This window comes from Filicampus tigris, chromosome 10 (genome assembly GCF_054856515.1).
Source record: "Filicampus tigris isolate MCC_2025a chromosome 10, RoL_Ftig_1.0, whole genome shotgun sequence".
Taxonomy (NCBI): Eukaryota; Metazoa; Chordata; class Actinopteri; order Syngnathiformes; family Syngnathidae; genus Filicampus; species Filicampus tigris.
In genome coordinates this window covers 11,215,263-11,242,112 of record NC_141226.1, presented here as the reverse complement: position 1 = coordinate 11,242,112, position 26,850 = coordinate 11,215,263, and the positions used below count along the sequence as shown (strand labels likewise).

The 26,850-nt window shown below is 40.7% G+C and overlaps 1 protein-coding gene and 1 long non-coding RNA gene across 7 annotated transcripts in view; one reads left to right on the top strand and one right to left on the bottom strand.

The window, feature by feature from the left end:
* LOC147140809 (guanine nucleotide exchange factor VAV3-like) overlaps positions 1-19,386 on the top strand; it is a 51,702-nt gene extending 32,316 nt beyond the window's left edge. For 5 of the 6 annotated variants that reach the window (XM_086042767.1, XM_086042766.1, XM_086042768.1 and 2 more), the window contains exons 24-27: positions 8,834-8,921; positions 9,518-9,647; positions 14,185-14,333; positions 16,471-16,957. In XM_086042767.1, the coding sequence (XP_085898893.1) occupies positions 8,834-8,921; positions 9,518-9,647; positions 14,185-14,333; positions 16,471-16,512 (409 nt within the window). In that variant the 3' untranslated portion in view covers positions 16,513-16,957. Of the gene's footprint in view, positions 1-8,833; positions 8,922-9,517; positions 9,648-14,184; positions 14,334-16,470; positions 16,958-17,051 lie in introns of those variants that run through there. The other variant, XR_015088332.1, reaches the window with a different exon arrangement.
* LOC147140810 (uncharacterized) lies at positions 1,346-6,905 on the bottom strand. The gene is made up of 3 exons (XR_015088333.1): positions 6,778-6,905; positions 1,789-1,922; positions 1,346-1,509 (listed from the first exon to the last, which is right to left on the bottom strand). It is a non-coding gene; the product is annotated as an uncharacterized LOC147140810 (long non-coding RNA).
* Positions 19,387-26,850: the final 7,464 nt, after the last annotated feature.

Below are 26,850 nucleotides of genomic sequence, written 5' to 3'. Positions count from 1 at the left end.
TTCCGCTGATGGTTCTTTCTTAAAGATTCATTCTTGTTTGGACCTCCGTGATTCAGGGTTTGATGGAATTTCCTGGATGGGTCTGGTTATGATTGTACCTCTCACACAGCTCAGAGTTGGATGGATCCTTAATAGATGGAATTATCACTACAGAGATAAAATGAGGTTCTGTCCTCGATTCAGTTTCTTGGATAGATCATTAATCAAGGTTCAACTGAAACTCCGGGAAGGATCTGGTAATGATTGAACTTCAACAATAAATGTGTTTTTGATTGATCTTCATGAATTGTTTGCTCTTTGTTTGGCATTCCCAGATGAATCCACAATAGAGTGTGGACTACAGTGATTGATCAGTGATTTTGATTGAGGCTCTGTTGTTGACTCAACTTCTTTGTTAAGGATTCATTCTTGGACTTCTCCACTAGATCAGGGTTTGATGGAACTTCTTAGTAGGAATATTCTTGACTGAACTTTTAAGATAGATCTGCTCTTGAAGTAACTTGCTGGATTGGTGTTTGTGAATTAATCAGGGTTCGAACATTTGTTCGTGGTTGGGCTTATTGAACGTTGACTCAACTTTTGAGATGGATCTGATTTTGACTGGATTTGGATTAGGGTTTGACGAGATCTCAGAGGAAAATTCCACGGTCTTCTTTCATAAAACCTTGAGTAGACACCACTGCAGCCGAAAGATCTTAGGACTGCAGAAGCATAAGGTTTCCACGTCACTCCTTAAAACGTCATTGGTTTCCATGTTAAAAAATTATACTATAAGCCTCTTTAACTCATTCACTGCCAGCCATTTTACGAGAAGCCACCTCCACCTTGCCAGGCGTTTTGAAGGATTTTTGCTGATTTTTCAAAGCCCACAGAATAGTGTGTTCTACAGCTATATGAACATAGAACCTACCAACAGAAAGATTAGACTCTCTTCTTTCATTAGAAAAAATGTTTCATTCTACCTTCCTTCGTTCTTTAGTAATCAGCAGTAGAACATAGTCAAGTTTCACAATTTTTCCTTTTCTGACTAGAAAATAAGCTTTTTGTGAAAAGCTTCATTTAAAATTTTGATTTTGACACGATTGGTTTTTGCTTTTCTGACATCTCAAACATCTAAACAACTTTACAACAACATAACCAACACTGACAAAATGGTTTTGATGGCAAAATCATTTATTTGCAAGTATAAATACAGTATTTACAATTTTCAAATTTGACCAAACTGTATGAACCTCAAACCATCTGCACATATGTACTGTACATGCGTGCGTGAGTGTCCACACGCTTGCGTGCATGCGTGTGTATGTCCGTGTGTATTTGTTCACCCCAATTATAACTATTTACAATTTTCACATTTGAAAAAAAAAGTACTTTGAGTTTCAACTATATAAAAGTGTGTGTAACTCATCCACAATATGTCGGAGTATCTTGTCTGTGAAACAGTCAACAGGACAGTCAGAGTCCAACTTGACAGCAACTCTTTTGGCTTCCTGCCAGCTTGATGTCAGCCTATGAATTATAGAAAATTACAATTAATTATTTTTTTATTTTATTTCTTTTTTTACTGCAGTGTTGTTTTTTTACCTCCTTTTTTTGCTCTGGAAATTGTAGGATTACCGATATATATAATGACTCCCAAATTTTTTTTTGCTGCAGCATCCATCCATCCATTCATCCATCCATCATTTGTGGCGCTTACCCTCACGCATGGAAAAAGGTTTTACCTTTCTTCACCACACACGTGACCGAAGGACAAGGTGTTTTGATAGCGAGCAGTTAGCAACGTACCTTTGCTACTGTCGGGGCCGAGTTTCGATGCGTCTCTTTTGGCATGGTGCCATTTGGTAGACTTGCCTCTTGGAAAACGTCCTCCCCTTGAAAACTTCAGAGAAAATAGCCCGGACTTGGGTCCAACCACCCTGCTAAAAAAATTCGACAAATTAATTCGTCAAAGGCAGTGGGTGTGAGTATTTTGTTAGACAAATTAATTCATCCAAGGCAGTGAATGAGTTAATTGAATCAAAGACTCAAAGAATGAATTAGTTGTGATTAACACATGATGCTCCAACTTCCTTTACGTCCACTCAGCTCTGTATTCTATTATGCAAACACAATAGAAACCAACTGCCAGCTGCTTGAGGTGCTCGACATGAAATCTTTGGACGATGCACAAAGAAAATCCTTTTAATTTACCATCCATTGTTTTGTGTCTTCTGTCGGGAATTGAATGTGTGTTTGTATGTGTGCGCACACCGGTGTGCCTGACAGCTTTGCATACTGATGATGCATGCATGCGTGTGCTCAAAATTAACTCTTGAATGGCAATGAAACACTCTGACTGGTCTTTTAAATCAAAATCTCTGGAGGTTCAGTCTCTAAAAAAATAAATACATGTGTAAGTATATGCCAATAATTATGATTGAGTCCATACCTTACTTAAACTTTCATTTTCATTGTAAGGGAACAAAATGCAACTCATAAAAGTGATTATCTTTGGTGTAAACAGGAACATATTTAATGCTATTTAAAATTAAACAGAAGAACCTGCAAACTGCAGTAACACTAAATTGTCCAATAAATCATCCACCCATCCATCCATTATCCAAACCGCTTAACCTCAATAGGGTCGCGGGCGTGATGGAGCCTATCCCAATTGTCTGTCTCGCACCACAAATACATCATTAGCTCCGTGCTTCTGGTATATTTGTTTCTTGCCTACAAAGGCCACCACATCCCACAAAGCAATGCAAAAGCTGCACTGAATTGTGGGAGATGGTGGCTATTTAGGGCTAGCAATAACGCCACCACATCCCACAATGCAATGCAAAAACTGTACTGAATTGTGGGAGATGGTGGTTATATTTAGGGCTAGCAATAACCACAGCGAACGTAAACATTACTTTATCCGAACAGGCTAAGACACTGCTTATGTGATTTCCTGTCAAACCCACTGTTATTGCATCATTATAAATGATGTTTTCCCCGATTTCTTTATTTTACAATATTTATTTTAACCACACAATAAATAAGATATGGTAAATATAACACCCTTCTGTGGCTGGAATGGTTTACTTATTTCCTTTCAATTTAAACTTTAAAGGAATATTCATGCATGAGTATGTTGAAAATTTGCAATAACGCAACTACATTTCCTCGACTATGGTGAAAATGCTCGACAAATCAATTGTTACATTTATGCCAAGGGACTCTCTTTCAATGTTCAAAACAGGTCCTGCTTTTTGTTACCAGTTTCCTATTGCCGGGGAAGTAGTGCTGAGACCTATTTAAAGTGTCACGAAAATTGACCAGAGCAGCATGAGATGTCTGTTTGAGGCCTTAAGACTAGGTGAAGCAGCATGTGGCTCATCGCCCACGGTTGTTTTTGTACTCTCTGCTCCAAGTAATTGATTGTAGGTTTGCAACCCGCTCAGCGAGTGTGACAGGCGCTGCTGTGTCATTCAGAAGACCTTGTGCACTGCGTTATGTGTGTCTGCTGTGTGCAATTGCTCCCCTTCTTTGCAAGGAAAATAAACTAGAAAGACAATCCTTGGTGTTTTCCGATTTCCATCTATATATTTTCTGTTCTGCTCATACTCATCAGTCACGAGTGAGCTGGAGTCTATCCAAGCTGAAGGGCGAGAGGCAGGTTAAGTCTCAATGCATATACGTCTAGAAAACTATCAATTCAACTCTCATTCATGGTTATGGACAATTTAGAGTCTTAAGTGAACCAAACATGATCGTTTTTTGAGTGTGGGAGTAAGTTGGAAAACCTGCAGAAAAACCACACAAGCACGCGTAGAACATGTACAACTCCACAGGGAAAAGCCTGAAATTTAAACCCAGAACTGTGAGGCAGACGTGCTAACCACTAGCACTGGTCCTCATGAAGTTCACGAGTGAGCTTCAACCTGTCCCAGGTGACTGCGCATGAAAGGCCTGGTACACCATTGAGTGGTCACCAGCCAATTGCAAACATAGCCATTCATAAATACACCTACTGACAATTTAAGAATTGCAACTAACCTAACATGCACATTTTTGGAATGGGAGAGGAAACCGGAGTAGCTGAAGACGTCCCTCACAAGCACAGGTAGAGCATAGAAACTACACAAAGAAAGTCTGGAGCTGAGATTTGACGTCGTCACCATTTGTCCTCTGTGCTGCTCGGGTCTTCCAGGCTTTGTCATGGAAACTCTTAGACCATTTTAATAATTTTTCAGTTGGAGAGGTCAGTTTGTATGGCGACCAATGCGATACAATATGACGGAAAGGGAATGGCAACACTGTTTTTATGTATATGCAGTGCATGACTCCATACACATCATAATGCATTCCGCCCATGCACACTATATTCATAATGTTTCAGTGGACTGGCGGCGTTACTGTACACCTCTCATGTGCTAGATTGGGAGATTTAACTATGTGGCTCAGTCAACATATGGGAGAATCACAGTGTGCCGTATGGTGATGTGTGTGCCTACGCACACGCACAAGTATGCAGGGTTGGCCTATAGTATAAACTTATAACAAAGGTCACGTTGGAACCTAATCACTTGTGACTTGTTGTCAAGACCAACCAACAAATGTATTTGTTATCAGGAGCTACGTTGCATTTCTCTTTGAGCAAATTGAGGGCTCTTTTCCTGCCGAGCCCAAGTCTAACCATTCACATGGGGGGAGTTTTCTTTCTCTTGGTGTTTTTGGCGTAATGGGGCGTTTGCAACTTTGTGAGCCATTGTGGGATGGAAGTAATCTTTTGCCAAACCTAGTGACATCCCTCATTTGCATCATAATCAAGACAGTCCGAGTGCTGTACGCCAGGTACGCTGTGCTTGACATCATGGAAACAGAAATAGACTGGCTGGGGTCCATGCATGACATTGGAAGGTAAACTGCAAGATCTCCCCTTGCAGATTATGTAGTGACGTGCATGTGACATGGGCAGAGAATGCCTTGCACCCACGATCGTGCGTGCGAGTGTATTGACGGGGCGCTATTAAAATAGTTTGAAGATGATCTTGTTTATAATCTGTTCAATGAATTGATTTCAACCTGTTGCAGCTTCTTCTCGGCCTGGAATTGTCCAATGCTCGGTGCTCAGCTCTTTTCACTTACTGAACAAAGCAAACACCGCAGGATCTGTACGTGCTCGTGCTGGTTGATTGGTTGGTTGACACTGAAGGGGAAACCTCACAATTTATAGTTTGGGTTTGAAATATATTTTTTGTGACATTAGTCCTGAAAGTTTTCTGAATCATGTAGTTTGCACCGACATTTGTCGCTTAACATTGAGCGGCGCTGGAGGCACACAACGCTTACTTGGGGTCACTAATGTGTGTGTAATTTGTGATTTACAAGACAGGCGTCCATCATGAGTTGAGTCAACAGTTTACTCTCCATTTCATAAAAATAACAACAATTAACGGCTCAGTCAGTATATGTTTTGCTACGTTGCCTGGCAACCGGAGTAACTCCTCCTTACCCGTGTCAGATTCCACTTACCGGAGGACTATAGTCCGGTCCTAGTCCTCGCCAGCTCTCCATCTAACGGGTTTCAACTTTCTCTTTTGCCCTGCCCGCAGTAACGCGGCCTCACGGGGGTGTCGGAAGCTCTCTTAAGCCGGCGTCGAGGTAGACACGTTGAGGTACTAACTGCCGTAGTATTACGAGGTCAACCCGTCTTCCGTAGGCCACGCGCTCTTATTGAGAGACCACTATAGACTTAAGGCGAATGATCCATCCACTCTCGTTTTTTACGAAGCTTTACCTCCTAAGAATCGTTTGCAAATAGTTACGACTTAGAAAATTTAGCTTTCCTTGGTAGGATGGCTTGGGTTTGTTTACATTGAGCCGGGGTAACTGTTTGGATTCATTTATGGCATATTCCGTTATTATGGGTGCAGTTATTCATTAAAAAGGTCGAATGGTTGAAGTAAAAGAAAATAATAAGGTGACAAAGATTATTTTATAATTTAAAGAAAATTTTAATAATGGAATAAATAAATCATACAATAATCATGAGTCAATGTTGAACACGCCAGATGCGTACTACAATCAATAAAATGGTTACAATAGTCAAATAATAATTGGAAACGATTAATACGAATAGTGATAAAACATCCTTTTGTCATAATACTATGAAAATTATATTACTCATTGGTCTTATAAGCAAAACATTTTTCCATCCAAATCTGAACTCCCAATAATTGAGATGATTCAACAAAATCCGGTTGTTAATTATTATGGAAAGGATAAACCTTAATAATAAAAGAGCATGAATTTAAGAAAATGATTAAAATAAATAAATTGGCTTAAATGCAATTAAAAACATAAATGTGATAAAAAGGAAAAAATAAGCATTAGTCTATTTTGGGTGGAATTAAGATTGATCCGTTCTTAATTAACACAAAGCCTAATTCATCAACAAGGTATTTGGAATTCGGAAAAGTAAGTTGTCTAACTGGCTAACGCAATAGAGTGTTTTTCCTAATGTTACATTATGGTTGCTGTCATTTGGTTAAGTCCAAAGGAAGATAAATAAGTCCTTTTGCCGCAGCGTCTTACACTAGAGAATCGAAAGACAAAAATCTAACGTCATCCACGCAGCTCCTCGCTATGCGCCCCTCTTGGCTGGCAGAAGAAAAAGAGAGCAATGATCTAGGTGATATAGGTCATCATCCTTCTGGAAGCTTCGAGATGAGGTCATGGAAAATTCCACTGTAAAACACGTGATTCTCCTGACATGACCTCATCGTTCACCCTTGTCCGAATTACCTTTACTCCATATTTGGAAATCTGCCTTATCGCCCATCAGCTTGTGTTCAGCAGAGCATATCGGTGTGTGACCATACATCATACGTCCTGTTCAGTGGCATACAGTCAGCATCACCCCATCATCTTCCTACAAATGTACAATGAAACATTGCTTTTATAAAATTCCACCATTCAGGCTAATACTTCCTTTTTATCCTAAGGCTTCACCAGTTCCTATAACACAATAATAATAAAATCAACCTTATGTTTCTCAATCACATTACTGCATTTTTCTGCACATGTAGTAATAGGCCTAACTTAGACTCTTTTCACATGTAACATATTGTGAGAATATGTACATGGCACAAACATAGCATCTAGTAAGCAATTACTGAGTATATATATGCGGCAATAGCTAAGCATGCAAAGCAATCTCAATAACAAGGTTGTAGATAAACAACAACACATCAAAACATAGCAAATGAATGAAACATAGAAAATGATCCCAACATATCATAGCAAATAAGTACAGCAAGTGCACAGCAAACATGCAGAGCAACTAGTACATAATATATCAATATAAAATGATATTATATATCATCTGTTGCATTGAAGATTGAAAGAATGTTGCATTGAACCTGTCTCTCTGCATGAATTGTGGTCCTGTGTTAAAGCACTGGCAACCTCTTGTGTCTAAACTGAAGCTGAGAATTTAGAATTGAGGTCAATTCAAGCCAATGTTGCTCCTAGGAACGTCGTCCATTCAATATATTTACCAAATGATCCATCACTTCACCTGACCATGGCGCTTTTGGTAAATCTTTTATACTCCACGTAACACAACACCCGGAACCGGAAGTCATAACAAATGTTTTTATATAATCTGTCTATCACAGTTCTGGGGCCTAATCCCACCCACATTCTCTGTGCTTTTATTTTGAAACGTGTGCTTTTATTTGATGTGCACACGTGGACGCAAGTACATGCAAGGTAGCGAGCAAACACTACGACTTGTGTCTGCAGTCTTGCTAACTTAGCAACACTTTCGCCATATTTAGCGACTTTTCTGACCCCTGCAGCACCGATTAGTCCAAAAAAAGAAACAAGCAAAAATGACAACAGTGGTCATTATTTTAGTAACATTATTTCCGGGGCCAAGAAGATTTGACCTGATAATGCAGTATGAAAATCTAAAGCTTCATATACGGTATGTCAGTGGTGGGCCGTAACTTTCGGATGTGGCCACATTTTCCTTCAATTCAATCAAAATTGCGCTGTTCTGTCTGATGTGTGCGCCTTGACCACCGTGGGGACAAGATAATGCATAATACATACATATGAAATATGAATATATGTGAAGGGTCTCAGTTCCTCAATAAACCACTGTAATATTAGTTGTTCTTAATATAAATAAGATAAAGACTGTATTCCTGAGTATTATTACGGTATATGATCATGTGTACCTCCACTGTTTGTGTTCAAATCTCCATTGCTTGAGGGGTTCAACATGACACCAATGCTATTTGTTAGTCCATCTATGGGCTTTTGCATTTTTTGTTAGCATTAAGATAAACTGACTTTATCTAAAACATCGCTATGTGGTTGTTTTAAATACACAACGTGTAATTCTCTCCATTTGATGTTTAGTTTGACAGTAAACTTCAACTGGGAGTGGCATCAAACAGATGATGGCTCTTTTTGGAGGAATTGCTCTGTGAAACTGCTGCTTGGTGTGACGCAAGTCGAGTTCACTGCCACCACTCAGCGCTCACGTCTCATCTCATATCATATCTCGAATTTTGTACGCAAGTAAAAAAGTAAACAAATCTTCAAATACTCGTAAGTCGGGTCACTCGTATCGCATCGCACGACTCTGCTGTATTTGTAAGCTTGAGAACAAATGTGACTACAAACTGCCATTAGACATTCGTCTCATTTGATGTGAGCGAATATGGAATGTTCTTAAGAAGTCTTGAGTGTGCTCTTACCTTCGTGACTTTCAACACGGGAGACCGGGCCTAGCATTGGAAGCGTGTCTAGTTGATTAGTAGCGCATGTCTTATTCATCCTCGCGCAGGTTCAACGACAGAGTCAAGCACATTAAGATTCTGACCAAGGACGGCTGCTTTTACATCGCAGAGAGTCGACTCTTCAAAACGCTGCTGGTAAGGCTCCGAGATGCTCCACAAAGAGTGAAACATGAGATGAGGTTTCTTTATTTGATATTGTTCTGTTCAGGGTGTTTTGGTGTCAATCACTGCAGAATAACACCGTCATTAAAATATGCTAACTAGATGAATACATCGACAAAATAAATGAAGCACAGTGAACAAGTGGTAAGAAAAATAGTGAGTTGGTAGGCGGTAAGTACAGCATTTATTGTAGGTGCAAATGGTAAAAAGTGACCGTCGGTGTAGTAGGGGGCGTACTGTAGCTACTCTTGGTGGGTAGGTACATTTGGTTAATAAGGAAAGTATGCAATTAGGTAAGTATAGTAGGAAGGTAGTTACAGTGGTTAGGTACAGTAGGTTAGCAGGTAGGTTGATACTTATGGTAGGTGTAGTAGGTTGATGTTGGTAGGTACAGTTGGAAGATAGCTTGGGACATGAGGTGGGTACAGTAGGTTGTTGTTGGTGCAGTACAATAGTAGAGGATTAGGTGGTTAGAGGAAATTATTGTATGCATGTTGCAATAACAAGTGTAGTTACCTGTAGATCCGATTAATATGTCATTCAGTGACGTGTGTTTTGGTCTCCTGCAGGACTTGGTGAAGTACTACAAGCAGCACTCGTTAAAAGAAGGCTTCAGCAGCCTCGACACCAATCTGCGCGTCCCTTACCGGGATTGCTCCGACGGAAGCTCGTCTTGGGCTATTAGCAAGACTGGCAGCGGTGAGTGCACCCTCGCAAAAGACTTTGCCAGAGGGACTCTTGCGTCTGACAGCTGTAGATGCTCCCAGCTTAGAGCAGATATGGATGCTGGGAAAATATTCAAATTTATTTGAGGGCCCTGTCTTGTGGGCTTTTGTGGAGAAATTCATTTTGCCTGCAAAAAGACGTCAGTGGTATGTCAATGCGGTGTCTTTGATAACAAACACATTCTAGAAGGAAGGAGTGACGAGACGGCAGGTAGTGAAGAAGTCACTTTAATGAGGCAGTAAGACAGACATGAACATGGACAGAAAAGAGTCAGATGGGGAAAATGTAATGTGTGTGACTTTAATGAAACTCAAGTTGTTGCATCTGTATATATACTGTAAATAGGTAGGTAGGTAAAGTAGGTTGATAGGGAGGCATGCACAGTAGGAAAGTAGCTAGGGCAGTTAGTAAGTAGATAAATACAGTGTATAGTAGGACTGTGCGATATGGACAAAATTTCAAATTTCGATATTCTTGCCAGATATCTCAATAACGATATTACTCCGGGTTCAGTATAAACTAAGCAATTTTTAAAGAAAAAGCAAAGTAGCAATCCAAAAGGATGTGGAATGTGCATTTTTTTAAACATTGGAAATGACTGACAATCATCAACATGAACGAAATTGGCAATAAGCAATAAAATAATTAAATTTACATGGTACTGCAACTGTGCTTTAATTATATATTTTTTTAATGCTACAACAGAATGTTTGTTGTGTTTGCGTGTTGTTAACTGCAACAATGTGTGTGCTGTTCTGCATCAGTTTGTCCATGCATGTGTTGTGTTGCTTGATGCTTTATGTAGCTTTTATGGACAGTGCACAATGCTTCTGAACCCGACCATTGAAAACAAATAACAGTTGGCCACTCAACCCCGCACGTTGTGTGATGTAATGTTTGGACTCCCAGCCATGTGAAGATAGTGGTAGTCAAGCAAGATGCAGATTGCTACAGAAATAGTACATGGGCGGTTATCATGAGGAAAGTGTAAATATATTGAAAGGCAAGAATCACTCCAATTCAACTGAATGGGCCGGCGGTGTACGGGCTCCTCATACAGTTTTACCACAAGCTTCGCTATTTCATCCACTGGTACAAGTGAATTTATGACTATTGTTTAATATTGATGGAAAACACAATGTACGTTTGTGGTATGATAACGATATATCGCCCAGCTCACGGTACGATAACGATATATCGCCCAGCTCAGAGTACGATAACGGTATATCGCCCAGTACTAGTGTGTATGCAGAGCTCAGCATTTTACTACAAATTGAGCGTCCGTTATTCATCATCCATCAGCAGCGTGGGTACCCTTATGTCGTCCGTCATTCACCTTTTAAAAAAATAGCATGTACTATAGGCCGGCCCACCTCTAATTTTAAACTGCCGTCTGTCTGCGATTCCGACTAAACTTTCACTAGCAGGTCGAGCGGTAGGTGAGTAGGTGGATACATATGTTGTTAGTTTTGTATGTGCAGTAGGTAGGTAGAAAGATACTGTATATGCTTCATTTTGGTCCAATTACTAGGCAGTAGGTAGTTAAGGACACTAACTAAATACAGCAGGGCACTGTAAGTATAGGTATCTCCAATGATGATTGCTTGGTGTGTGCTTGTTGATGCAGGGATGAAAGAGTAGGGAAAAAAAATCTAGTAAAGATAAAAGTGAAATGAATGGCGAGGCATCCTGGCAGCTCACCGGGCATCGCTAGACTATTCCCAGTTAGAGGTCGGCGCCTCAGGCTAGCACCGGGAGCCCCCCTACTCTGGAGCGTCATGCCGGATAGCACGCTGCTCGCCTCCGACACGCATGCACAATTTTCCTGACAGGACATGACATGTCACTCGCACAGCCAGCCAAGTAGAAGAAGAAGAGAGGAAGAAGAAGACTGAGTGACACAAACCTGAGGGAAACCCCGGGTCTCGCAGCGGGAATAAAACCTGGGGAAAAAGTTTGCAAATAAAAAGCGCAGGAGGGAGCTGCAGTGAAAATACGTAAACAAGCACCACTGCTAGAACAAAGCTAACGTTAGCTTTTTGTGTGTCTGCACATCCTCGTCCCTCCTCATGCGCCTTCAAAGCAGCGGCACCATTCAGCGAGAAGACGCCTTGACAGAGCCACTGATGCCTCGGTGCATTCTGGGATAGATTATTATTGCCTTAAGTCATCCGCCCCCATAGACTTACAGCTAGAGAGTGTGGGCACCGGCTTCCGTGGAGAGACAGATGCCATGCCAAACAAAACAGAAATAAGAATAAATAAACTCAATCAAAAGAAAAAGTCCTTATACACTGAAAAAAAAAAAAGATGCTGCTGCTGCTCTGCCAGACAGGCATTTATTTGATGAGATGCATATGTTTACAAATAACGGCCTCACCTTGAGAAATTTGCATAGCCGCAAGTTGCTTGGAAGAGTTCATAGGGCATAAGTGTAACTGTCCCATCTGCCAATTTAAAAATTGTTTAACTCTTTACATAATAACAAAATATATTTGTAGAAATATTAAGACCTCAGATGCCTCCCCCAAAGAAATGCAAATTTACAGTATGTATAATACAATGACTTCCCAATATAGGCCTCGCTTTAATTGACTCCTCCCCCAAATTATTTTCTTTGCCACTAGCGTCAGATTGAGTTCCAAAGGCCTAAGTGTAACTGCCCCATAGGTATTGGAAAAAATATATGAATCTATAAATAATAACAAAAAGAATTTGTACAAATCTAAAAGCCTCACTTCAGTAGATGCCACCCCCCACACATTTGCCTGCCCAGTTGTGGCTAGGCAGAGTTAATAGGCCAAAATTACAACTACTCTATAAACTAATGAAAATACAACAACAACAAAAATCTATTTATAATACCAAAATCAAATTTAAATGCTTCACTTAAATAGATGCCTACGCCAAATGTTTACTTTGTCACTTGTTCAGTAGATCTCATCGGGTATAAGCGCAACTGCCCCATAGGCCAATGGATAAAAAATACAGACCTATACAAATAGCAAAATCCATTTGTACAAAAACCACACCTTATTAAACACCTTGCCCATATGTTCTGGCCCTTTGTTGCTAAGCAGAGTCTATGGAACACAAACATAAATTCTTCATCCTGAAAATACCTTCATATGATTACATTTAAAAAAATTAATTAAATAAATGAAAGGGGAAGTCAACCTCAAAATGTTCTTTACAATGTTTTGCCACTTTTTGTCGACTGTAAATGACGTCATCACAGTTGCTCAGGGATCAGATAACAACGAATCACGGCTCAGCTCCTGACAACAGGAAGAGCCGTGATTGGTCGTTGCCTCATCCTTGAGCAACTGTGATGTCATTTTCAGTTGACAGAAAGTGACAAAATGGCCTCCACGCGAGATGGATAAAAAAAAAAAAATGATGGATTTTGTGGAACTCATATTCCACTAACACAATATTAATCAGAGTGCCGTGTTGACTAGTGGAGGCATATAGAACATATTACAGTATTGTCAAGAAAAAAATTGGGTTGACTTTCTCTTTCAGGCCTCAGTCCTAATAGACGTAGTAGTAATAATAAAGGTCACTTTTCATCTTGGTCAGTGTGAATCAAAATAGATGGAAGGACCTTCTATCACTTTTCTCTCCCACTCAGCGTTGCTTCCTTTGCTTGGTCTTTGACTTTGCCAACTTTTTCTCTCTCTCTTTTTCTTTCTCTTACGCTCTCCTTTAACCCTCTGTCTCTGCTGCTCTCTTTCCCTCTCTCTTCCTTTCTCTTTTTTGGCTGTGTTTGTGTGTGTAGTTGCTCCTGGTGGTTGCAGCTTTGTTCCTCCCTCATCCTCTCCTTTCTGGTCAGGTACAGCTACACGGCCTTTCTCTGCTTGCCAGTCTTGCCGCATGTTTTTTTTTTTTTCACTCCACTAATAAATAATGCAAAAATAGCGTTGACACTCAGCAGCCAGCTGGTAGTGCCGTTCGCGTCAGTGGAAGGCTAAAAGCAATATAGCGAGGAACTTGGTACTAATTGGGCATTCATAATGGACCCAGATCAATGAAAAATATTACCAAATAAATTAACAATATAAATGCAATAAAATACATTTATTTATGATACAATATTGATACACGACTGCCAAATAGTGATCAGTTTTAACTAGACGCCAGTCAAAATATTGAGATTTTGGGCTATTTAAAAGTATTAATCCAAAAGTATCATTTTAACTATTTGAACCTTGTTGCTCACCAGAAAATCAGCACCTACTCAACACTCTGTATGGAATCTTTGCACATGTTGTAAAAACTTGAATCTTGCTTTACCTTTAACAACAATTTGCACTCAAGTACAGACAATCAAATACGGTCACTCCACAATTTTGTGTGCATCCACTTTTGTTTGAATTGGAGGGCTCCCCCTCGTTAGAAGTGTTTGGATGTTACCTTCCCTGCATGTTTTTTCAGTCACATTTTCAGTCATTAAATCAATGCACGTCTCCATTCCGCCTATGACATCCGCTACTTTGTGGTTTGCAAGTGTTTTCTCCCAGGGTGGTGGCCGTGGCCGTGGCTCGCTACGACTTCAGCTCCAGCGACGCGTGGGAGCTGTCTATGCTGCGTGGGGACGTGGTCAACATTTACACAAAGACGGCCAATGGCTGGTGGAAGGGGGAGGTGGCTGGAAAGGTGCGACACAATATGACTAAGACTACGGTCAGACTGCAGACAATGCGACCCAATTCAGATGTTTTTGCCCATATGTGACCTGTATCTGATTTTTTCATGACAGTCTCAACGACTCAATTCCGATTTTTTCAAATCCGACTCGGTTCATTTTCATATGTGGTCCTAGATCGAATACGTACTGTATCTGATTTTTGCAATGCGACCTCAGTCTGAATGGCCAGGTCACATGTATCTGACTTTACAGGATTGAAAAGCAAATCAAACAAACGATTACACACAAATACCATATTTTGACCAAACATCCGAATTGAGCATTCAGACCTGCAGTCTGAAGGTAGCCTTAGTTTGATTTTGTTCGCTTCCTTACAGTGTGTCCGCAAATCCTTAAAATGTCTTGAATTAAGATTTTCCTTCAGTTGTTAAAAAAATACCATACATGCACTTAAGTCATCTATTATTGTAAATGATTGTGTTCTACTATTTTTTCCCCACAAACTTTCCTAAAAAAAATTGTATTTTTATAAATGAATTCAATTTAGAAAATTTACTCTGCCATCTTGCTATTTGTATCTGCCTGAAGGTAGCAAATAGCATAATCCCTGAATCAATTTTCAAAGGTCTTTCAAATGCCATGCGTACAACAGACAAGCAAATTTTTTCCATGTGAAATTAAAGTGGAATGCCGGTTGTTTTTCCCCAAAGTATTTTTGCTATTTATTTTCCTCACGAAAGCCAAGGCATTTCCTCCAAAAGACATTTTTGAAAAAAGCATTGTCCATTAAAAAGTATTTACCGTTTCTTTAGCTATTTTTCACAGAATCCACAATTATTATTATAATTTAAATATTTAATTGAAAAAAAAAAGACAATATAAAAAAATATATGTCCTGCTCTGTGCGCCCAGCTTGTTAGCTAATTTCTGTATTATTTTAGTACTTTGATCATACTTGGATGATTACTTACGAAGCCTTCAAACAGGCTTTGATCTTGTTATATTCCTTTCTTTCATTTATAGAAATGTCTGGGGGTGGTCTGCAGAGGTGGGCATCGTCTATCCGTCATTAAATTCCCGTCTGTATTTCCGGCTAACCCACGTGTTCCCTATCTGTCCATTGTCGGCGACAGGCAATCGGTGTCGAGAATATAATTTTCCCATCGCACGCAGGCGCCGCATAAGCAGACACGCCACCACATAAAGAAAAAATATCAAATAAAAACAACACAGACACACACACACACACACACACCCACACACCCCCACACACACACACACACACACACACACACACATTGTGATCGGTGAAATAAAAACAATATGGGGCACGTGAATGCGCCTATGAGACTGAAAGGTATACAACACAGTTTTTATTTATTTAGCTGTGTGTCAGGAGTGCGGCGCGCGTATGATGTAGTACCGGTAAGTCCGTTCTCAACGCCATTTGGCTGACTCAGACCGACCGGGCAGAACCTGAAATATGGACGAGAACTCACAGAAGGACCAAAGCACTGACGAATGCCCACTGCTGGTGGTCTGTAATAATTAGCATTTTTGTGTTTTGACCAGGCGGCACGGTGTTCGACTGGTTTGCATGTCCGCCTCGCAGTTCAGAGGTCGTGGGTTGGATCCCGGCTCCGGCCTCCCTGTGTGGAGTTTGCATGTTCTCTCTGTGCCTATGTGGGTTTTCTCTGGGTACTCCTGTTTCCTCCCACATTCCAAAAACATGCATGGTAAATTGATTGGACACTCTAAATTGCCCCTAGGTGTGTTTGTGAGTGCGGTTGTTTTGTTTGTCTCTGTGTGCCCTGCGATTGGCTGGCAACCAATTCAGGGTGTCCCCCACCTACTGCCTGAAGACAGCTGGGATAGGCTCTAGCACACCCGCGACCCTTGTGAGGATAAGCGGTATGGATAATGGATGGATGGATGGTGTTTTGTTTTTTACCCACAGATAAATAAATTAATTAAAAGAAATAACCAAATTATAAAAAAAAATATCTCGTACAATGCACTCCTTGAAGTTATTTCTCCATGAAATGAAAAGATTAAAAATTAATAGGATTTTTTTTTTTTTTGTATCCACTACCTCGGTTTCTATTATAAACTGTCCATATATTGTGTGTGGTCTCTTGTTTCCAGGTGGGCTGGTTTCCTTCCACTTACGTCGAAGAAGTGGACTGACTCAGTCGGGTGATGGATGTCCCATCCATGTGACCATGACGCTGAGTCACCTCCCCGGCACGCCACATCTCTTTGACGTTTCTGTGAGAAACTCAATAGGAAAGGACCGCACCCTCAAAAACCTCCGCCCCCACCTAACTCCTCCTCTTATGCAGAGCACATGTCAAGTCACGGATCCGTATCTGGAAGCCCCCCCCTTACCATCCGCCCCATACACCCCCACCTTCCGTCCTCTTCTTTCCCCGACTCACCTTGTCTTATTATTGATGTCTTGGTGGGCTGGTGTGAAAGTTGCCTTGGCTGTCGTCATGTTGCGTTAGCGAGGAAGGCTCAGTCAGCCGGCTGGAAGGCAGGCACGTCTGGCTAACAGGCGCCAGACTGATGCTGGAACTCTCTTGTGTTCACAAGTGAGGTAAATAAATCGATTATTTAATTGATTCAGTAATCAAGTTGGAGATGTGTATTTTTACTTTTGTGTACAGAATGGGGGGTGGAACAAAAAAATCCAAATTGTGACATCCTTTCCACTTCTGATACAGTTTCGACATATGGGGCTCAAGTGTAAAAACTGACATCTCTGGATTCTTGTGCCGGTGCAAGCCTCGTTTAGCATGTTTGGGAATTTGGCAGCCCGGCGTGGCGCAGCAGACCAAGGGCACACCTGAAAATTTGGTGGCTGAAAGTAGACTTTACACCTACTGGAAACAGGTCTAAGTATTGGTGCAAGGGGTATAACGTGGTTTTGGTGAATGTGAAGTTGATCTCTAAGTGCCCGTTTCACAGCTGCGATTTGTGATCACCCTGGTCAACTTAACATCATCCGCCCATGGAAGTCTGATTGCAGTTCCTTATAAATGTATTTTGCGTGCTACGACCTCCTGCATGGACTCAGGCAAATCAGTCTCTGCTTCTGCCATATCAAGGACTGTGCGCCTCTCGCCCATCAATTAAGCGAATGAGAAGAGCCGCTTTGATTAGATGTGAAGCAAGTTGGCTTTGTTTGCGCCCACAATGGCGCAAACTGCTAATTTCTAATTTCGCTGACTATGTCGGCGAAAATATCAAAACTTGGTGTAGCCCGCCGCTTCGCACAGGTAGACTATGCACCAATGTATTTATTGCTAGCTATACAACTGTTAGTTATCATTCTAACTAGGAGTGGGACAAAATAGCCATAATGTGATGTGTCAGTATATTTTCATTCTTGACAGTATTGATATTTATGTGATAAATACAGTTTGAAGTACGGTTGAGACAAAATACCAATACTGTTAAGTACTGTTGCCACCTATGATGCAGTATAAATATACAAGCATTAAATAATGATTAACTAGGGGTGGAACAAATTATCATGATGTATTGTTTCTGGTAACTATATTGAAAAGGCATTGTCAATGAGTGAATGCAAATTCCCTTAAATGCCGCAAATACTTTTAACACACGACCCTTTGTTGACCCTCAGTAAAATAGGGTAAAGTACCCATCTCTGGATACAGATATTGATAGATGGGCATTACGTCCCAGATGGACGCCCATTTTGTAGACGGACGGACAGAAGGCTAGAAGTCTTTTAGCAAGGACAGATGTAGGTTTTCATCCATCCCTCTATTCGTCCCTAACCGGGTCAAGTACCGAATTACGCGTTGTGTTGGTTTCTTTTAAAAAGCAAGACCATTGTTCTCTTCTGCGATGAGTAACTGTCTGCACAACACTTTTCATGTGCATTCCCTGCAGTAAAATTGCACAGGCATAGTCTGCCCTCTAGTGGTTCAACAACATGTAATGGACTATGCCACAGGATGACACACAGACGACTGACAGAAAAACACCCAGCCTGTGATCTTGGAAAAGATGGAAAGCAATTTTGTTTTGTTAACTAAGTGTTAACATTTGGTACATACCTGATCACTTAGTATGTCCTTATGTGGGACATTTTTAGACTGTAAAAATCTCTGCCAGCGCCTACGTACACTTAAACGACCTTTCGTTTCCTCTTAAAATAACTTTGCGTTATTTTGCAATAATTACTTTATTGACAAATTTGCTAAAGTTTCGCAATAAAACACAGTAGTATTGCGTTTTTGCGTCATATTCTCGGGATGTGCGTCCGGTTCCGTTGTCCTGCCAGTCGTGACATCCTACCAATGCTTAGTGTGCTTGCACATGCATGCTCACAACGCCAATAGTGAGGTGTGTTAGGTTGAATTCAGGGTCAGGTTGAGGGGTAGGCTGTCTAATCAGCCTCCGGTAGAAAGTTTCTCAGGGCTAGGTGTTTGTTTTGGCAGCTAAATGCTATTTTGGTTAAATAGTTGGAAACAAATCAATACACTCACGATACTTCCAGACAGTCAATAGATGAGCATAGGAAATTAGCCAGCTAATGAGCTTTAAATAATGTTTATGAGTGCACAGGTGATTTTTTTGGTGGGGCAAAGACAGAGCGTCTTTCCATCTTGAATACTCTAATCTCTATCTCTGACTCGGTAATGTGAATTTGAATACTCCCACAATACCTTTCACCATGTTCAAGTTGTAAACATCAGTTTCCCTTTCTTACGTGTTCTATAAATGTAGTTATTTGTTTAGTGACTTTCCTGATGCAATATGCATGCAGGAGCAGATATGTTCTGCAAAGTACCATCTGATGATATTAGAAGAGTAACTATAGTCAGATTACTTGTCTGGCAAAAGTAACGCGTTCGCTTCATCGCGACTGCAAAACGCACACATGAAGTCACTAAGTAACATGTTACCGGCATCACTGGCTATGATGGTTCTGAAGGGGAGTCCAATGTTTTTAAATTTGTTTTCTCACCTTATCTTATTGTTAATATTGAACTTTATTGTGCTGACTCGACATAAAACCAGCACTTTTTGTTGAAAAAAAAAATGCACAAAAACAATCATTAAACAGCAACAATGGTGTGACATTTAAGGACATTTGTCAATACTGTAACAAGGTAGTCAGTCATGAAGATGCAAATATTTGAGAAATGTGTGTTTGTGTGAGGTGGATTCTGTTCTTTGATGTTCAGGTCTTCATTCAAACCACAGGTGGGGGACATCATTTGATCACCACAAAGGAATTTCAGTGGAAACACCAAGAAGGCTTTAGACTTTCTTCGTATTTTGTTTGCTTTTTTAAATCTTCGTGGTTCTCCAAGAAATGATTCAAGGGTGATGTAACGCCTGTTCATTCGAGAGAGAGCACAAAGGCGTTTAGTGACGCTGCTCTACTACACACTCGGCAAGTGACTTTCATCAATAATTGATCAAATGATCTCCTTTGAATTGTGATGTACAAATGTCAGATTGGAGAACACGTGGAAAGGCCACCAGACCGCATGTCCTCTTTTTCCGGGACGTGTCCAATGTTTCTGGATGCGCAAAAAAGAAATAGTCAAATAAGATGCTCAAGTATTTCACTCACTGAGACATTACCTGCGCTCTTCTGCTGTATGAGGCTTGCTTTTCTGTTTAAGTGATTTTCAAGAAAAAAAAAAAAAACATTGCATGAAAGATAGTTTTGTATACTTGTCTATTAGATGGAAAATAATAGATTAAAAGAAAATATTAATCAGAAAGTACATAACTATTAGAAGAAAAAACATTGCAAATTACAAAAAAGATGGATGAAAAAAATATTGGATGAAAAATACGTAAACATTCTATGAAAAATCTACAAATATTGGAATGTATGTAATGTGAAAATAGGAAAATTACAAAAATTACAGTCGTGATGGTGTAGTGGTACACTCGCCTGACTTGGGTGCGGGCAGCCTGAGATCGGTTCCTGCTCAGTGATGGTGTCTGTATGTGCTTTGCAACTGGCTGGCAACCAGTTCAGAGTGTAGTCCGCCTTTCACCTGAGGTCAGCTATAATAGGCTCCAGCACACGACCCTGTACAGGGTTAGTTACAATCATTATTTTGATAAAAATTACAAAATATATTGGACAGATGCATAAAAATGTCAAATTATAAACATATTAAAAATTATTTCAAAAAATAGACAAAAGAATACACAAGTGAAAATATACATCTATGACTGGTGTCGGGCCAAAACCTCGAAGTCACATTTTGGTGAATTTCATTTTTTTTTTTTTAAATTATACTATTGGCCAGGCCACACGTGTGAGTGTTACCTTTAAACATATTGCATATTGAGCAATCTAACGTGTTGAAAATGGCTTGCTCTCTTTCACAATGCAATGCTAATGGCTCAACAAACTTGCCGTGTTTGGGGTCTCCTGAAAAGTGACGAATTTGGAGATGTAAGGTTTTGGCCCGATGGCAGCGATATATATATATATAGTAGACAAAAATATAACTACCGAATGTTGTCAAATGTTGGAAAACAAATATAAAATAAAAAATTAAAAGTTATAGGGAAAAAATTAATGCCATGAAAAAAAATCTGCCTCATGTGGGCTGCCTTCCTCCATGTTTTGTAGCATTGTAAATATGTAAGCTGCGTCTATGATTCCTGTCTTTTTCTCTCTCTATTTGTCAGCTGAGGTATGAAAGTAGTCCAAAACTCCTACTCCCAGTGATGCTAAAAACAGTAGTAACGATAACTGTAATTTGAAATTGTAATACAACAGTATGGAATTGTATCACAGTTTACGGCTAAACCATTTCATATCTACTTTCAAGATGGTTTATTTATATATTTCTTTACATTATTCTATTTCTTCTTCTATTTTTCTATTTCTTCTATTTATTTATATATTATGTACTGGCTGCAGTTCCAATACTGCGATTGAACTGCAATGCCGCGTGGATGGCGAGGTTTCGCTTGTGCGGCGGGGCGTCACGCTATCAGTATTCTTGTAATGTAAACACTGCCTAAGGCATGCTTTACCCCCACCGCTCTGCAGCCTCTCTAATGACCCGAGTCTGCCGGCTGAGCGCTCCGCTACGCTTTGGCGCTAACGCTCCTGTCACACAAAAAGGCAAAAAGAACGTCTCCCCTTAAGACACCTCCTCACCGTAATCTGACTGTTCCTGTCTCAGCACGAGAGATGAAAGGCGGCGACAAGAAATTTGGACTGCAGCCGTGGAGAGACATGGATCTATCCATGGACTAGATAAAGTAAGTGGGAGCAGCTAAAGCAGGGGTACTCCTATTCAAATCTTAAAGGGCCACAGTTATATTTTCAATGAGTCCAAGGTCCATTTGTTGAGGTTGGTCAAGCCACACGCGGTGATACTCTATGACAGCTGTGTACGAAAACAACCACATCACCTTAGAATCCCCTATCTTAATGGCTAGCACATAAAGGGAAATGCAATAGACGGGCTGAAGAATTGCCTCGGTTTTGCAGTTTACCCTTTACACAACGGATATTTGAACACAGACAATGGATCAACACAAGTAGACAGGTACTTTAGCAATACTCAAGGCATAGTCTTTATACTCTGTGAAAACCAACTAATGATGCTGCTGCTTACTGAGGAAATTGCATCCCTCCAGTTCATCAAATAGAGCACGTTGGCCTCTCTCGCTTCAATTTGCACTGCCACCGCCTCACCTTCGGACATCCCTTCCTGTTTCCCTGTCCCCTTCCTCAGGTAACTCATAAATGCTAATGGTTAGCACACACCAAAAGATTTCTCCCTCTCTCATGCTCACCTTTGGACACACTACCACTCCCTTCTCTGATTCTAACCCCAACCCCATATACACCCCAGAACAAACAATTATACCACCGATTACAATGTTTTCCCACGCTACTCTGCCCCATGCAGCACACCTTCAAACAAACCTTTCCCAGACAATTCACACCCACTTGCAACCATACAGAATAATCTCGGCACACCGTAGGAATAAAAATCTCAAGGACATGCTCAGCAGATCCAAATTCTCAAGACTACCACCAACTAAGTAGACCCTTCAGATTTCATCATTTCATAATAATAAATTGTGTCAACACTGGACCAACCCAAAACAAAGGTTGGCACTGTCCTCCTAACCTAAGAAAAGACAACAATCTGTTAAAAAATACACAACAAATTAATGAGGCTAAACAAGAAAAGCTTCAGGATGCTATTCATGCGTGGAGCTGGGCAGCTGTGGAGAAAAACAGACAAAGGTTATACAACGAAAAAAGAATTGGCCTCAACACCAACTTCGTGCCAGGTGGTGGGTGTCTGTGAAAAGAAAAGCACCACTACACTTCTACATCCCTCTTCTATATCTTCTCCTCCCGCTCAGGTCCTGCACCTACTAGGTAGGAAAAGGGGAAGCTCCTTTTGGTGGCCAGAAGAAGTGTCAGTAGACTATCATGGCACATCTAACAGGTCATTAATATTCTGTACCTTCAGTCTAAAGTTAAAGCTATTAAAGAGTTATTATTCATGTGCATTTGTATTTATGTGTATACACAGTATGTATGTAGTAGTGCGGCACGGTGGCCGACTGATTAACACATGGCATCGGTGTGTTTGGAGCTGTTCATAGTGAGACGCATCCTGTCCAAATGCGATATGAAACTACCTCCCAAATGTGGTTTCAATCCGTCTCGCAAAAATCCGATTTCATGTGCTTTGTTACTGTTCAGACTACAAAAGAGCTATCAATTTTCAGTCTGGATGGGATAAAAATTTGATTTTGTCCGGCAATCGGAACATGGCCTTTCGTCTTTTAAATTCGGCAATTCCCATCCCTACTTGTTAATTTACTAACAACTTCCTTTCTTCGGGTTCCTCAATGTGATATATATCATCACATGTAACTCATGCCGTATACAGGACAAAGAAGAAACCAGACACATGATCTAAACACGACTCTATAACACTTCTAGAAATATACTTACCACAAAATTTTCAGATACACACCATAACATACCTTGACATCTGTCGTTTAGAAGCCTATCCAGGCTTGACGCAGTTGCACTGACAGTTAAAGTTCATCATTTCTAAAAAAAAAAAAAAAAAAAAAAAAACATTTTTAAATTCCCTAAATGATACTCCAAATTTAAGACAAACCGTAACAGTGACATTGGCTGATTGACTGGAACACTATCACAAACCAGAATCCCAAAGCCCAAACCCAACACCTCAGCCTTAACCCTATCCCAAAATCAAAATCCAAACCCTACCCCAACATGCAATCTTATGCCAACACCAACCCTAACCTTAAACCTTCTCCAAACCACTAACCCTTACTGCTAATCCTCACCCTAAACCCCTCACCCTTATCCCAAACCTTTCTCTCACCCATCCAACCCCTAAACCTACTCCTCACTTATAATGGAACCACTTTTTTTATTTTTACTAACACAAGTGAACTCAATTAGCATTTTGACTTGGGGCAAGCGGTATTAAAAATACCCTCCCTTCCCAAAAATCAGCCAGTTGATTTTCATACTGCCGCCCTGCGTTTTGATTTCCTCCTTTGGGCCGTCACATTCGGAGCCTCTAAAGGGCATCTGTCACTTCAGTTAAGGTTGTTTTGTTTGAATGCCCGTGTTTCCGAGCCCATCATTTTTCTTCAAGAACAGCCGCTGCTGTGCATAAAAAGCACCAGTGTCAGACTGGGGGCGGGGAACGGCAAACGCAGTGTGATGGGTTCACAAGTCGAGATAGGAGGGACAAGTCCTCTGTTACTACACGTCGCCGCATCTCTAGCACTGTGTATTAAGATCTCTCTGATGAAAAGAGTCCAAATGATCTGATCCTCAGAAAAGCGCTTCATCGCGCGCTCTAGCTATCGCCTCATCACCCTCGTTACTCCCTCTTGAAGTCGTTTGTGCTTGTGCGCTTTGATGCTTGACAGAGGGCCGCGCTCCTTAAATGCAAGACGGCGGAGGAATTTGCATTAATGGCCAACATTTTCATGTACTTAACACCGGTTTTGAATTTTGGGGCGCTTTTCATGTTTTCCAAGACATGATTGAGATTATCATCTGGTACAGACATTACTCGAGGAAAATGAATAATTAAACCAGATTCCTACGTTTACAGTAGCACTGTGGTTTCTGCATCCGTTTGACTGTTTTTATCGCATCATTCTTGTGGAGGGTTGGGGCTTAGGGGGGTCTAATCATCAAAAAATGACGGTGCCCCGCCGAGCGTGGCGAACCGGTGCCGGCGTGAACACGAGTGACAGCTCCGAGGCCAAGAGTCTCTTCTCGCCGCCAGCTGATTAGCATCATCCTTACAGCGAGAGGCCGAGCAGCTGCCCGTGACTCACGGGGACACGTTTAACAAGGTGGCACTGTTCTTCACGGGTGATGATTTGCCATTGGCGACCAATCACCCTTTCCAACCTGCGTCGCCCTCCTCACTATCACAACCTTTTTTTTTGGAGCCAGGGAACCATTGTTTCATGGTGAGTTAACTTGGATAGCACACTTGATGCATTTATTGAATCAGTTGCAGATGAATGGAGGCGTTTATTATGGAGGCATTTATTTCTATGCATTTTTATAGAATAGTAAACAATATTACATTTACCTCAAGTGAAACTGGAGGTTGGCAAATGGTAAATAAAGTTAGTGGCTTGCATCACCGCCCCACCATTCTGAGGTTCTGTATTTGAATCTTGGCTCCTGTCTTCTGCTGTCGACTTTGCATGTTCTCTTTGAGCTCACTTTCTGCAGTGTCCTCTGGGTTCCTCCCACATCACATAAGCATACAGTACATGTTGGAAGTGGCTAAATTGTCCATAGGTGGAATGTGAGTGTGAATGCTTGTTTGTCTACATGGACTCTGTGCACTCTGGCAACCAATCCAAGGTGTACCCTTGCCCCAAACACCGCTTTAGGCTTTTTAGGCATTTTTCAAGCTTTCCGAGACACAATCGAGACACGAGAAAAACTGATTATTAAACCAAACCCCAACATAGGTCAAATAGCGGTTTGGTAGATTGCATGTCTGCCTCACAGTCAGGAGACCCAAGTTTGAATCTCTCTTGGAACAATACATCCCTTTGAGAGGAGTTTACACATCTTTGTAGGTTTTGTCTGGCTACTCAAGTTTTTTTCCCCTGTCCCCAAAACATGCTTGTCAATTGAAGACTCTAAATTGTACATACTGAATGTGTAGATGTGGGTCTGAACCCTGCCTCTCACCCAAAATCAGCTCAAGCTAAGCCTTTGCCCTAATGAGACAAACGCTAGATGGATGGACAATTATACGTTATAACATACACAGATGGAAGATTGTGGAGTGACTTCATATCACAGCCTACTGGATGTCGTTACCATATAATTTAAGATTATCTTTAATACTGCTAGGCACGCTTTAATAAATCATGAGACTTGTTGTCATAGTACATTCTGCTGTTTTTCTTAGCAACAACTAATGGCCTCACCCTCTCTAAAATCTGTGTGTGAACAATAGTCTGTGAACTGAGGTCATCGGGTTAGGAAATGGGAAGTAAATATTTGAGGCAGGTATTTATTTCTCCGTGACAGGTTACCTTATCCATATCAGAATGTTGCTTATTTACTCACTTCCCTTCGAGGTCACTATCATTGAAACTAAACATGGATACACATTAATTCTGACCACTGAACATTTCCTGTATATCATCAACTGTCAGTGTAGTTATTTTTCTTCTTCTAGCATTGATTAATAAAAGGTAATTGGGCTACTTTACCCAAGGGTCCACAAGTGGCTCGGAGCATCAATGTCGTGAGATGATGCAATATAGCATGTTGGCAACAATCAAATATCAGCAATCAATTATTTATCACTTTCCCCACTAGGGGGATTGCCTATATGAATAGTTCAAACCCTAAATAATCCCCAAACAATAATCCCAAAACATTTCAAACTCACTTTATATTACCCTTCATTGAAATGAATTGAAATGCCATTAATCGGTTGCAGACACCCAAAACACATCACCATTGCTTTTTATGTGTTTTATTAATGACTCAGCTTTAGAAAACAGGTCAGCCGTGGTTGGTCGTCACCTGAGCAGTTGTGATGTCATTTTCAGTCGACAGAAGTGACAAAATGGCCGCCCCCGGAGATGGCTGAAAACGGGTGGATTGACTTATTCCACAAACGCAATTTTATCAGAATGCCTTCTTTCAACTAGTGTGCTTGCAACATATTATTGGAAAAAAATATGTTTGGTTGACTTCCCATTCAGAGAGGGCATTATTAGATTTATGTCTGCAGGTTTACCTAAAATGTTAGTTTTAAAGTTATTTAAAGATGTGTTTTCATAAAAAAATAAATAAAAAAAATGCACTCATATATAGGTTGTACATCCCAAAAAACACTGTGGGCAAGGTGCTTGGAACACTCTTTTTGTACATTTTACAGGTACAGATGTGTCATTTTAGTTCCATACCCCCCATTGCTTCCCCTTCCCAGTTCA